Genomic DNA, 14,217 nt, shown 5'->3' with positions numbered 1-14,217 from the left:
CAGCTCCAAAATGGCAATGCAGGATAAACGATATGTTTTGATGATCGTTTCCTCCTTCATTGCAAAAATATTCCCACGGAGTGAAAAAATGCGTTCTCTGCGTCTCCTTGCTTCACTTCCATGTCTCCTTCTTGCGACAATAACCGCTGCCATGTGTGCGCAATTACGCATACAGACCATTTGCACCTTCTTTTGAAACGTGTTAAATATAGAGTCAGATACCGTTAGCAAAATTGCTTTCAGATTTAATAAATCACTTTGCGAGTGCTAAATTAATATATTTACATGTTCTCCTCCCACAAGACGCACTTTTGCGTGTAAACGCCCCATATTGCATATTCATTGTAGAAAAAGTACTAAATAGATAAGAGGCGCTATTTAGCACGTTTTAAAGACCAAATCCTTTTAGCACGCTGTTGATAGATCAGTTTGTACATTTTTTAGCGTGCGCAGTGAAATAGCTCACGTTTTTATACACGCAAACTTTTGATAGATCCGGCCCATTATGTTTATTAGTGTAAATAGGACTTAAAATAAAATAAATAAACAGTCTAACCTACGGTATAATAAAAAAGATGATAAGCGGTATTTAGTTCATTTGTGTTTATTGAAAATGTAAGGGGGACCAAATGTTTCTGAAATTATCTTCAATACTTACCAGTAATTGAAAGACTGTTTTAGCTTTTTTTTAACCTAATATTATTATACAAGGACATTTTATTAACAATAGTAAGCCAGATCAAAAAAGAAAAACATATCACACAGCAACAGATTACATTTAACATGCTAACAAATACTTTTAACTTTAAAAGCAAATCAAATTCTCTATAGCAAATATGACTTTTACAGTAATATCCATACATTTAGAATTTACTTTCAAAATAAAATTAATAGGTATGAATGAACGTTCAGGACACTTTAGGCAATCAATTGCGGTAAACTGAGGTAAAAAACAGATCATCACTTGACTTAAACTTGTTAAATAATGATTCAGTTTTTTAACAACTGCACAAACTTTCTGCTGCTTTTTAGAAAATCATAGAAGTAAACACTTAAGAGATTATTTTACTTTAGCTTTTATATTAGCTATGTATACAGGTCAATGTTGTCCATCTATGTTGACTTTCGAGTGTTGAAGGTTGCAGATGTAATAATGATGCCGAACCCTGTAGAAGATCTGTTCTAGGAAGGACTGCGTGGAACCAGGTGTGATGTAGCCATTCGTGACAGCGACGCAGTGGAAACCCAGACGTTTGTAGAGCTTATGTGTTGCAGGTGTGTAGGATGTTGTCCCAAGGACAACAGAGGAGTAGCTATGAGAGGCAGCAAAATGAAGTACTTTCTGTCCCAGCATAACACCAATTCCACATCGCCGGTATCTCCGGTCAACACACATCCTCCGAAGCTCCACAGTTTCATCTGAAAGGTAAAATGCCGCAACAGCACCCACAACTTTACCCTCCAGCTCTGCTACCCAAATATGAGAGCCTGAAGGAGAAGGAGCAGAGAGTACAAATTTAGAAATAAAATTATATAAAAGTTATACATAGTTGTGTTTGACTTTCTAGCAAAATTGTAATTACATTTTGTCAATATGGAGTTGAATTTTAAAGAAACAGAAGATTTACGAGTTTTTGCAAGTTAAATCAGAACAAAAACTAATTGAGAATGGCTGGTGAGACTGTTTTTAAAATCTGTTTGAAACTATGTTCCTTAATAAGAATTGAGCAAAATTCCTCCTTTACATGTTTAAAGCTGACAAAGGCTTACCCAAAAAGACTGACAGCCACAATAGCAGTAAACAGGGGCTCTATAAAATATTGACAGTAAATAACATAAACAAATAATAAAAATAATAAATGACAGTTCCTCTTTTCAGATTTAACTGCAAAAATAGTTGTAAACCATTTTCTTTTATTTCATAGTTGTGCACCACTCTGTATAGGTCCTTTACACAAAATACTGATAAAACAAATGGTATCAGTTTAATTAGAGTCATTTGAAGGCGGAACCAGTTATATCAGATCATACAGAGTGATTGGTTCAAAGCCTTCTGTTGAAGGGAACCCAGCTAATAGCGTCAGAATTGACTTCCAGAGTTAACCCCCGATTAATTAAAGTTAATGATTCATTGAAATTTCTGGTCAGAAGATGAAAGGACAATAAACATTTAAGTGAAATGAATTGTTTTGGTGTAGTTAACTGTTTTTTATGTAGTAATTCTTCTATCAAAGCATTTCTACATTATAATATTTAGCTTAGATTTGATTACACAGCTGTAAAAAGACTTCAAATAAACATAAAAATGGAGGTATGTCAGGATTTTTTTTAAAAGCATTCAAATCAGCCCTATTAAGCCAGAAAGAAACAATAAAAGCAGTTTGGAAATAATACAGGATATGATTAATGATATGGTTTGCTTAAGTAACTAAAGTAGAACTCCACAGAAAAATCTCACAGAAGGCTTTCACTCTAATGTGCAGGCTGTTAATTACTGTACTTGATCTAAGCACTAGTCATGGAAGAATGATAATTAGATATGGTTTAATGAAACTGTTTGGATTTCGTACCTGGTGTTTTCATGTAATGACCCTCAATGTCTCCCATATCTGAGCTCATAGCTTGGCGTAGGTAACCATGGATCACACATCTACTGTAGAAGTAGCGCAAACACACCACAATGGCTGGGAGGAGTCCTATCAGCCAGGAACATTTTGTGGTGGCAAAACACACAACTGCCAAATGAAAGATAATGGTATGTAGTAGATAATGTAAAAAACATAATGTGAAAGAACAAAAAAATATTCATAAAATAGGAAAAAACATATTATACTTGGCATTTCTGAAAAAGACACTAGAAAATGTATTTTTTCTAATTAAGAAAATGATACAGGTGAATAAAAAAAAATTTGTTTTTTTAAAGAAGGATAAAACTACAATCCTCAAGTGTGTTTTACCAGTTATTGCTGTGTAAAGCAGAAGAATCTCAGGGTGATGCCTCAAACCTCTGAAAGCAGTGTCTGGTACCATCTCCATCAAGCCTTCATAAAAAATCCGCTGCACCTCTGGTTTATCTTTCAGCTGAAATTCACGAACCACTAAACTTTGACCATTTTGATCTTTTAACCCTTTCTTAGCTAGATCTGCCATTTCTGCTTGGTGATGTGAGCCTCAGCTCAGTTCAGGATGCAGTGATAGCAGCTCATATTGCAAGCTGCTGTTGGCTTTCAGGAAAAAAAAAGATTTGTTTCAAAATTTTAAATGTAACGTCTCTTGGTTGTGTGTTGCTGTCAGAACTGTGCTGCTGTTATAAGTGCTTATCAGTTTTGACAGATAACAAGCCTGAAGTTGTCTTGAGGCCTCCCATAGCAAAATCTACAACTGCCAGTTGCTCCAGAGCCTTTCATCCTCCCAAATACAATATTTTAAAAAATGCTCCCCTTGGAATGTGTTGCCCGGACAGCAGAACATGCAGGATGGGAGATGCAAGGTTCTAAGGAGGAGACCATGAGCCCTTAGTTTGCCTAAAGATTCTTGCTTCTCCTAAATTGGACAATTTGTAGATCCTGCCTTCTGTTCCTAGCTAAAATGCCCTTACCTTTTGTGGGATCAACAGTAAGAACACTATCCAGGGAAGGAAAAGGTGCCCTGAACTGCTGCCCTGAATCCAGATAGACTTCTGCCTTAAGCTCGTAATTATGTGAAGGACATGCACATACAGTAGATGATGCTTGTCAAATTGTGAATACAGAACTAAGCTAATTCAGACCTACAAGAAACAAATGATTGAATTAATACATTTATTTAAGAAAATCAAATAAAAATACCAAATAAAAAAAAAATGCAAATATTTTATACAATAAATCAGGGTTCACACAGGTGCTTTACATCCTTGAAAATGCTGGAAAATTAATATAGTGTTTTTAAGGTTTACAAAATGTTTCACACCAATAGTAATCTCACTTTATTTACTACTTATTAAAGAAAGAGAAGTAATATAGAGAAATTCAAAAATGTTAACCTCTTTGTCTGGTGTGGCTCCCCCGAGCTTTTGCGTTAGTGCCATGCTAGTCTGCTGTAAAGGCAACATTAAACTCAGGCAGAACATTAAACGAACATGCTGCAAGGATGTAATTTTGATGAATATATAAAATATAGACCATGGCATAAACATGGGGCAAACTAACATTTGGCAAACTGCAAATTATGCAGAAAAGAGATTCCTCTTTTTGCAATAGGAGAGTCTGCAATCTCCAGCCCAAGGGTATAAGTTTGTAATGATAGTTGGTGGGGACAACAGGATGGTGGCTGATGGACCTAAAGTTACTCAACCCAAGTGGTTTCAACAGGGTTTTGTATTTTTTTTAAATGAGCTCAAACATATATTTATTGAATGCTCTCCTGTTGTTGAGAAAACAACAGTATCATAATACACTGATAAATTTATATTTATAGAGTTAGACAGATGCCCATTATTGCATTATTTATAAAAGGCTCAAAAACATTACATATTAAAAAAGATGAATAACAGCCGATACCAATGGATGGATGGATGGATGGATGGATGGATGGATGGATGGATGGATGGATGGATGGATGGATGGATGGATGGATGGATGGATGGATGGATGGATGGATGGATGGATGGATGGATGGAAACCAAAATTGAACAAAGCAAAACACAATACATGTTTATACTTTTTTATCTGCAGTCACCCACATTGGAAACCAAGTCCAGTGGATTCTTTTTCATTTTTTTTTACATTTTTGGAATGACTATGACCTGGATGACTAAAAAACTTCACCAGCATGTTAGGGTGTACTTTATGTGTTATGTTTTGAAGGTTTAGAATTGTATGATGTGTGCTGTGTCCAGGTGTCTGGCCAAAAAGATTTTTCAGAGACCAGACACCTACTTAAAAGTTCCGGGCCGAACCAGGAGTAAAGAAGTCTAAGTTTGTTGCTTGTTACTCGTAACTTTGCTTTGTGATAATTACAAGTTGCCATTAGAGGATGACTTTAAATCATCACCACATGTGGATTTCTGGATGTCTTAAACAGCCCAGATGGAGATAGGACCATCAATGCTTTAGTGCAAAGATTTTCCTAACATTGTTTACAATAACTAATTGGAGCTCCATTCTGCATTCAAAATAAAAGCATGTAGGAATATCTTAAAAACAACTCAAAATTCCTAACCTCTTCTTACTGACATCTTTAACTTCAAAATGCTATCACATTTCTGAACAGGTCCTCTACTCCATCTATGATAAGTATTCGAAAAAAAGAAGCCACCCCTGAAATCCCTGAAATGCAAATGTTATAAAAAGAGCTTGAAATACCAGCAGCAGGAGTATAATAAAAGCATTATGGAGTGCACACAAACACCAACTGTTTCTGTATTGGCTCAAGGCTAAAAACTGAGCCTCTGAAGATACTGTGTATCAAGGGGCACATCAGAAGAACATAGTTATTGTAATTCAGTCATCTTATCTTAATTTCTCCTGATTTAAAATAGACTCTGTGAGGAGAAGGAGAGGGACTAGGAGGAGGACGGACAACTGGCGGCTAATGAGTCACTTCAACTGGGAGGATTCTTGAATGGTCTGTTGAGATTAAAAAGAATCGCAGCACACAAGTCAAGACCAAGCATGCCAAAAGTGACATGATTGTGGGATCAGTTGGGTTCTATATTTAACTGCAATGACGTATTTAGTTGTGATGCATGGAGTGATACAATCGTCTGCCAAGGAGGAGGGTGGGAATGGGATGCTAAAGTGAAAATATAAAGACAAAATGTTAGAATGATCATGTGAATGTTTCATGATTTAGTACCTCAAACTACATCTATGTGCATGAGAGGACAAATTATGAAGAGATTTTTTAAACAAAGGATAGAGGTTTTTTTTTTTTCACCTGTGTTTACCACATTGAATAAAATGCGAGGAAAAAAAAACAATCCACTTAATTTAAACTCCAGCTTTTTAGAGGAAAAAAATCCAACTTGAAATGAAAAGTTGAGTTGTTAAAGACAATGATTCTGAGCAGTATTCAGTTAGGACTTATCAGGCAGCTAAATAAAGCAGAACCGTATTTACACCCACACATACTGTTCTTTATCTTCATGTCTTATTTCATGGTTTCAGTTAAACATATATGTCGCATAAACAACACTGCCTCCCACTAACATCAACTATGTTCCCCTGATTGTTAACTATTCCAGTTTCTTAGATAAACCTGCTGAAGCTGTATTTATTTTAAACACATCTTGTCATTTAAAATCAAAAACCAACAAATGCAGAAACTCTAAACTAGGTATGATTTTGATAACTGTAACCTTTCTGCTTTGTAGAACAGAAAAGCCCATTTCATATCTGTGCTTCTACAGTCATAGTTTTTTTTTTTTTTTTATCATTCCCCCCACATGAACAACAGTCAATATAATGGATGTGTTACTCTGATATGAACATGGATATCAACATATGAAGTTGATTACTTGTTCAAAATGACCAATGCAACAATAAGGATGCCTCAATAACTTGTGAACTGTGTAACTATGGAATACTCTGACAAACTGCAATACTTTGCAATAATATGGTGTTACAAAGACTCAGATGGTAAATTGGATGACCTCTAATAAATTATGTTATTCTCATTTATTCTACAATGCTCAATTCCAATTTATTGCTGAAGTTTTTGACTTCAGATCGTTTCTGTGTGCAAAGCTCAGTTATGAGTGTCACACGTTTGTCAGGAGGCCAAGCAGTCTTGGAGGTGGGATCCAAACTGGTTGAAAGAAGTACATGCTCTAAAGAGTTTACAGCTAACAAAATAAAAAAAAAATTTCTGGTGTAACCAAACCACACCAACCACCAGAACAATGGCAGACATGTTTCTTATATAGAGGAGGAACTAAATTGGAAGAAACCATTTTTAAAAGGATGTTCAGCTAACAAGAAGAAAAGGAAAATTTTGTTTAAACGAACAGCTAATTAAGAAATACTTTTACCAATAAATACAGAAAACAAATATTTCAATTCAACCCAATGAATACTCAAACTCAATATAGATAATACCATACATCAGATCAACCTCCCCCCTTAAATTATCCAATGATGCAGTCCTGTACACACCTGCTTGGAGAGTGAAACAGCAGAGGTGAGTATTTCACAATATTTGAACTCTTTAATCCATGAATTTCCCTTTTATGAAGAGTTAAACAAAAACAAAGTTTTGTAAAGTGAAATCAATTTACCTTTTTACAAAAATGAAAACAAGATGTGGCCAACCAAACAACCACAACCCAAACAAATCCACTTCACCCAAAACAACAAAAATAAACCAGTGTAGAAAACCAGATGCTGTGTTTAGCTGCTACTGAGATATAATCATACAAAACCTGGTTGAAGAGAAAATAAATATTTAATGAGAGCTTCAGCCCTGGTCTAAAAAAAAAACCCCTATGTCTCCCATGGCTGGAAGGGAAACTGTTACCTAAGGAGAAGGATGACACCTTGTGTTAGATCTGATGGGCATCTGAGTTTATGGGTGACAGTAGTTATATTTCTGATAGTTTGCCTTCAGAGTAAAAAGGAAAGTGAAGTACAAATAACTTTTCCTTTTCGTTTCATATAAGCATATTTGGTTGAAATTTCATTGAGATTAATTATTGAATAATCTGTGAATCTGTATCAAAAATCTAATCCCATAGAGCAAAAGGAGCATTTGCTCTCCAACATCTCTGCATTAATTTAGCACAGAACATGCCATTTATGACACTTTTTTTGTGTCTGATCTCAGCTCAGACGTGTGACAGACTTTGGATAAGTTCAGGAAATCCAGCTACTGATCAGAGTTATTTCACAGCTTTCTAAAACCAAAAATCCTGGGATCCCAGAGATTCATCGCCCAAACTTATTCCCAGTTATGATCCCACTCACCAGTCTTTGGCTGTGCCAGCCAAAAGAATCACTCTTGTCAGGAGCTAGTGTGAGCCAAGAGGAAACAGCAGCCAAACAAGTTTTCCATTGTGAGGGCCACTTTTATTTACTATTTATTTTAGTTTCTATTGAGCCCAACAACCCTGTCTTCTGACCCCTTATTCTTTAAAAGAAATAAAAAAAAAAAATGGTGAGAAATTTAGGGAAATTATCACAAGATCAAGCAGCTGATCCCTTTAAAACATATATAGACAACTGGGAAAGGAAGAGGTGATGCAATATAGTGGCAACCCGTTTCTGGACAATCCTAATGGCATTGCATCAATAATAAGTATTTATTGTTAAGGGGCTCTATTTCTTTTAAGAAATTAGATTTTTCAGCACATCAATTGTTTTTTTTTTTTTTTTTTTTTGTTTGTTTGTTTTTTGTTTTGTGTCATGGCCAGTTTTATTTTGTTTTGTTTTGTTCTTTTAACCAACAAGTTTAAGGAAGAAAAAAAAACAAATAGTATTTATTTGGTTTATAGCCAGGACATGAAGAATATTTCCTCCACAGACTCAATAGTCCAATATATTCCCTGTATTTCAGACATTTAAAATGTTTAATTGACATAAATCCATCTTTATTTGAGACTCAGAAAGAGTTTGCTGTCAGCTTGTTATTGCATCACCTCTTGGTGTTTACTAGAAATATATTCACCGCCTTTCATCATGTGTTTCCTATGATTTCAAGGTTACACTAGATGAAGATTTGTCAGAACCAAACTATGTTACTGTCAGCCTGTGATGATCTGCCACACTTTGATCATCTTGTAATTCTCCCAGACATTTAAAAAAAAAATTCTTTCAGATTTGTTTATCCCTTCATGATAAAGGTTTTTAACCTAATTTAGCCAATGACTCAGTAAACTCGAAAGGCGCCCACATCAAAAGACGTTATAGGAGGCGCATTTCCTTTATGCAGAGAAATGGAAACCATGCAAATTGCAGTAAAACCCTCCCAGAGAGGACAAGTGGAATATAATTTGGAGAATCAAATCAATCAAAAGCCCACATCTTAAAGCATAAGCTTGATTTCAGGAAAGTTTACTAAATATTTTATTCTGTTTTGACATAGAAATGTGGAATATTTCTGTTTTAGGAAATATTTTCTGATGGAAAAAAAGTGTTCCCCCAGACTGTTTACAGGGTTATAAACCCTGCTGATGGACAAGACGTCAGTCTATTTCTAGTTGCTAAAAACAGAACTTGAAGCACAGATTTATAATAGACTTTTCCTTCTTACAGTATGTTGTACAATAAAGCCATTTTGTTTAATAAAGGTAGTGTTGCTCATAGTTCAATTTTCCCTATGTGGTTTGGGGGCTACGTTGTCCTTGTCATCTCTTTGCTCTTCGCTCCATGCCTCTAGTCAGGTCATGTTAACCACTTATTTTACTCTGTTTCAGCATAAATCTGCCTGAAGTAAAATTAATATATGTCACACACACTGTAAGCATCTACAGTACTTGTTTCATAATCTGTTAAAAGTGATTGCTGGCTCATCAGTCCACTCATAAAGATGCATGTCAGTAAGAAAAGGTTAGGAACTTATCCCCTAACATTTATATTTTTGATGTGTCACACCTTGATTTCTCCAAAGATATTTGCTTTTATGCTATAAGCTTTTTACTATAAGCAGTACAAGCTCATAGCATTAAATTATCTCCATTTAATGATTGGAAAAACAAAAGAAAGGACAGGATTTGTTCAATGTCAAAGTATAAACTATCCACAATGCTTATTATTAGCTTAGCTTATCTTAACTTATGCAAAACTTTGTTGGTGCAAAGCAAAGTTGTATACTAACACTTGGCCTGCTCCATGAGTTCCAACAATAATAATTCTTGACTTTAGTGGAAGTTCTTCTTTATTTCAGCCCTAAGGTAAGATCTAACTTTAAGCTCTGTGAAAAATAAAAGAAAAAAACGCTGCAAGACAAACCTGTTATAGCCTTTATCATTGGATGTAGAGATCCAGCTTTCGTTGTGCAGATTCAAGTGTAGCAACCGATCTTTGGGATTGCCTGTCTGGAGCCTTGGTCCGCTTTCATCCTGGGAAACATTCACTGGAGTAATCATGAATGCTAAACGGGCACAATAGCCCTGTTTCAGAAAGAATGACTGACCCACTGAGTTAAAAACAGACACTCTGAGTTTTCAATATCAGATCATGTGATATCATGGTAGTTGCTGAACCTGGTATTAGGTCAGGTCCAACTTAAGCTTAAGTGGTTGCCTCAAATGGTTGTCCAAAAGAATATTACATTAAGGATATGATCATTTTTATCCAGGCCTATTTTATGAGTTTATTTTTTTTTTAAGTGAAGCACGGTTGAAAACAGATGTCTGACTTTCTTTGCTTTTTTCATTGATTTTTTTTTATTTGTTGTTACTTTTTAAGTAATTTTTATGACCATTGGGACCATTAAACAAATGGTACGAACAATTTTATTCACATGCGTAAACTTAGACTTCTAATTAAATGTAGATATATATGATATATATCTATATATATATAGAACTAAGGATTATTTATAAGCTATACATTTATATAAATAACTATATATAAATGTAGGATGTACAGATAGATTTACCATATAAATACTGTATATATCATATTTTGAAAAAAGATTTATCATCTATATTTGGCATTTGCCACTGTTAGAAAAAAAGCACTGAATGTTAAGAAAGTGCACTAAATAACCAAAATGTCACAGTGAAAATTTGACTTGCTAAATCTTTACAAACCTGAAAACATCAGTTTGTGTGTAACTGATGTATGCAATGTCTCTCACTGAGTGATCTTATTTACTGAAAAAATAAACTCTAATAAACTCTAATATTTTGACCTATTACTATAAAGGACTGCTAATATGGAAGACTGATCCTGTGATCCAAAAGATCCTGTGAAGACTTAAGTTTTTATTTTCCTGCATAATATTAAAATGAAACTTTATATTTTTACCCTTTTTTAGAGAATCTAATCTGTTTCACTACATGTGTTTCTCGTGTTTACATTTGTTGTGATCTATGTTCTATTCAATTCCCAGCCAGCTGGGAATTTATATTTCTGACACTTTAAGATGTTTATTTTCCTCTCCAGTAGGGGTGGTAAATATCTTTTTAATCAGATATTATTTCGGGTGTTATATATTGTTTATGACCCATAGCCCTACTAGCTGTGTGTTAGAACAATAAATGCAAGAGTGATTTGAGCATTAATCATGGTCAAACAGTTAATTCTGCACATACATGGAAGAAATTCACCACAACTTCTGTTAAAAATATAAGATTTTATTAACAAAAATCATTCAGCTACAAGTCAAACATATTTCAGTTTAACGCTCTTAACTAAAACTAGTGAAACTCAGCTAAACTAAACTACTATGTACAAAGAGGAAGGGAAAACATAGTTGAAAACCATATTACAGTTTAAGATGGATCTTGTGTTTGAAAACCAAAGTTTATGTACAAGAATTCAGGATATGATCAATTTAGCTTTTCACTAATTTAGAGAAATTGGAATGTTTTCAGACCAATTCACAATGCAAATCCATGAGGTGAATAAAACATTACTTGGCGAAATAATTATTAAGCAAATAATTTATTTGCTTAATCAATTCACCAAAGCTGCGTCCTCTTCTCTGTTCATCATGTCAAGATGAAACATGGACATTGGGTCCTAATGTCCAAAAACCATGATCATGGCATATGGCACAACACATCTTGTGTTTGCAGTGTTATTCCATGGCTGTGGGGTGTGATTCATTGGGCAAAGTTCTTTTGGTAGAGTCCTTCTGTCCCCTACCCCATGAATTGTGTCCATGGATCATCCTAGGACAAAGCTGGCCTTCCTATGGGCTTATTTAACTACTTTCTCTATGTGGGTGATAGGTTGGTGCTCCGATACATCACACTAAAACATGGCTGATGCTACCACAGTGTCAAAAAGGGTCTTCAGACTGTACTCCAAAAGATCAGGTCTAACCCTACCTGTAAAGAGTGTCTGTGCAGTTAACTATTTTCTCAGAATCAGTACCCTGAATTTTTACCAGTGTCCACATACTAAATCTTCACTTACAGAAATCTATCTCTAACATTTCAGTTTTCACCCATAATGAGGCCAACTATGGCAGAGTCCTCTTTGAACTTCTGAAGAAGGCAGCCTGGGGAGTTAACAGAGAAGTCTGTAGTATAGAGAGTAAACAGGGATGGCGTCAGCACAGTTCACTTCTTCACTCTCTGCTGCAGACCAGTCTGTTAGAGACATGTCCCTGCGTCCTTACATACTGTGGGTGGTCAGTAAGATACTATAACTGAGCATGCATTGGGCCACATGGTGATGCACTCCTAACTGCTCCAGCTTAACACAATCCTTACAGTGGGGCTCCATCAGATTGTTCATAGTTTAAAGCGGCAGGTAGATCTTGATGTCATCTGCCCGAATGCCACACTGCAGGGGATCCGACAAAGACCAACTTCTGTGGGTCAGAAAGACATTTCATATAACCATTACGTTGAAAAAATTCCAGTTTTATTTGAAGCAGCTGTTTTTAAAAAATATATATAAATTCCACACCATGAATTCCCTGTGCTTTTCATCTATCTTTAACTTCTCTGTGTAAAATGTACAAGCCAATATGATAAAACAGTATCGCAGCAGAAGAACAAATTACTAAACCAGTTGACTGAGGCCACACTTCGCTGACATGGTCGGTCATCACCAGCAGAACAGAACGTACGAGAGGATGACATAGGACATGGAAGGAGGAGGGAAAGTGATGTGTGAAGGAGGAATTGGTGAGAGAAAGAGACAAAGAAGTGGGAAGATGTGTAGATGAGTATAAAGCTTCGCTCAGAGCTGCAGGATGCAACTAAGAGAGGTGATTAGTGAAAAGCAAGTGGAGCTGCTCCATGTGAGACAAGAAAACGTGGCACAGTAAATAAAAAAAAACAGGAAGTTCTTGTTATGATAGTAGAAGAAGAGGTAGGACATAAATGTGAAAACTGTGGGTGGTCCAGTTCAGTGCTGTTTTATGATTATATGAGTTGGAGAAATCAGACATGCCCACCCTGGCTTTTCACAAATATTCTGGGCTTTTCAGCTTCTGAAAGTTACATACCAAAATGATTTCATGTTGGGAAAATTGCTGCACTTTAAAAAGAACTGCACAAGGAGCGTTATACTGCAATTTACGTTGAATTCAAAGAAAAAAAATGTTTTATCAATTACATATATTGGAACACACAAGTGAATGCCAGTTCATCAATTCAAACTTATGAGTCATATAACAAAAAACGTTTTTTGTTTTTTTTAACAGGCCTAAAAGGCAGTGGGATGAAGAAAAGGTATCCCACCCCAATGCTCCTTCAAAGGGATGCATCTGAAACAGATGTCAAAGCCACCCTTGCTAATTCCTCTAGTTGTGGAGGAGAAGCAGTTCTACTTCAAGCCTCTCCTGGGAGAGGATGGAAAAACCTGGAAGAAAAGTCTTAAAACTTCTTTAACAGTGGCCCATATCCATCTCTTATTACAAAGGTAAAAACCAACTAATCTGGAAAAATTTAAGAAACTGTCATACAAATATACACCTGACATTTTAGTCTTCTGCTGGTTTTGTCATGATGGGTCTAATGTGTTTGACCCACATCCAGAAGCAATCACAGAGACTGGAAAAAGTTAAACAGTTTATTGAAGGGATTACTGTACAGAGACTAGGAAAAAACAGTTCTTCAGCTTGGGGAGGTTCCAGCGGTCAGGTGAACCAGAAGCAGAAGCTCTAGGAGGAGATCAGAGTGGTGAGTTCAAGGACTGTGGGAAATCTGGCCGATTGTCTGAATACAAGGTTTGACTTGGCCTCACTGTGGTTGTTTGGGAGGGTTCCAGAGTTCCCGATTTGTGGAGGCTTGATCTGTAGAAGGTGTTTTCGTTGTAGGGTGGACAGACAGACTATGGTGGTCCTTATGAGCAGCTGAGCAGACTGACACAAAGTTCCTGTAGTGAACGGCATTCAGGAGAGGAGATCTGTCTCCTATTCTCAGTGTGACAAGAGAGTTCCTTCCAAGACTTGAAGGGCCAGGCTTTTCCAGTGGATCTGTGATATCCTGCCGGAGAATCAAAAGACAAAACTTGATTAGCGCTGAGAGCTCAGAAGAAGACTGGGACTAAAGGTTAGACTCTGCAAACTCTGAGGGGCTATAGTACCCAATACTGGCAAGCACTCTGGCGTGGAAGT

At 36.0% G+C, this 14,217-nt stretch overlaps 1 protein-coding gene across 1 annotated transcript; it reads right to left on the bottom strand.

Annotated features, from left to right (window-relative positions):
* Window positions 1–602: 602 nt before the first annotated feature.
* Window positions 603–3,295, bottom strand: LOC119786956 (N-acetylaspartate synthetase-like). The gene is made up of 3 exons (XM_038290577.1): window positions 2,958–3,295; window positions 2,571–2,735; window positions 603–1,488 (listed from the first exon to the last, which is right to left on the bottom strand). The coding sequence occupies exons 1-3, from the start codon at window positions 3,148–3,150 to the stop codon at window positions 1,100–1,102; spliced, it is 747 nt and encodes a 248-aa protein (XP_038146505.1). The 5' UTR covers window positions 3,151–3,295; the 3' UTR covers window positions 603–1,099.
* Window positions 3,296–14,217: the final 10,922 nt, after the last annotated feature.

This window comes from Cyprinodon tularosa, unplaced genomic scaffold (genome assembly GCF_016077235.1).
Source record: "Cyprinodon tularosa strain WSP-4 unplaced genomic scaffold, ASM1607723v1 ctg283, whole genome shotgun sequence".
Taxonomy (NCBI): domain Eukaryota; kingdom Metazoa; phylum Chordata; class Actinopteri; order Cyprinodontiformes; family Cyprinodontidae; genus Cyprinodon; species Cyprinodon tularosa.
This window is presented reverse-complemented; position numbering and strand designations above follow the sequence as displayed.

Excerpts from the sequence above, each read along its gene's own strand:
- LOC119786956 (XM_038290577.1), bottom strand. The coding sequence starts at position 3,150 with ATGGCAGATCTAGCTAAGAAAGGGTTAAAAGATCAAAATGGTCAAAGT. Across the intron at positions 2,736-2,957 it reads GCTTTACACAGCAATAACTG|TTGTGTGTTTTGCCACCACA; the intron begins GTAAAACACACT and ends TTCATTTGGCAG. Across the intron at positions 1,489-2,570 it reads TCATTACATGAAAACACCAG|GCTCTCATATTTGGGTAGCA; the intron begins GTACGAAATCCA and ends CTTCTCCTTCAG.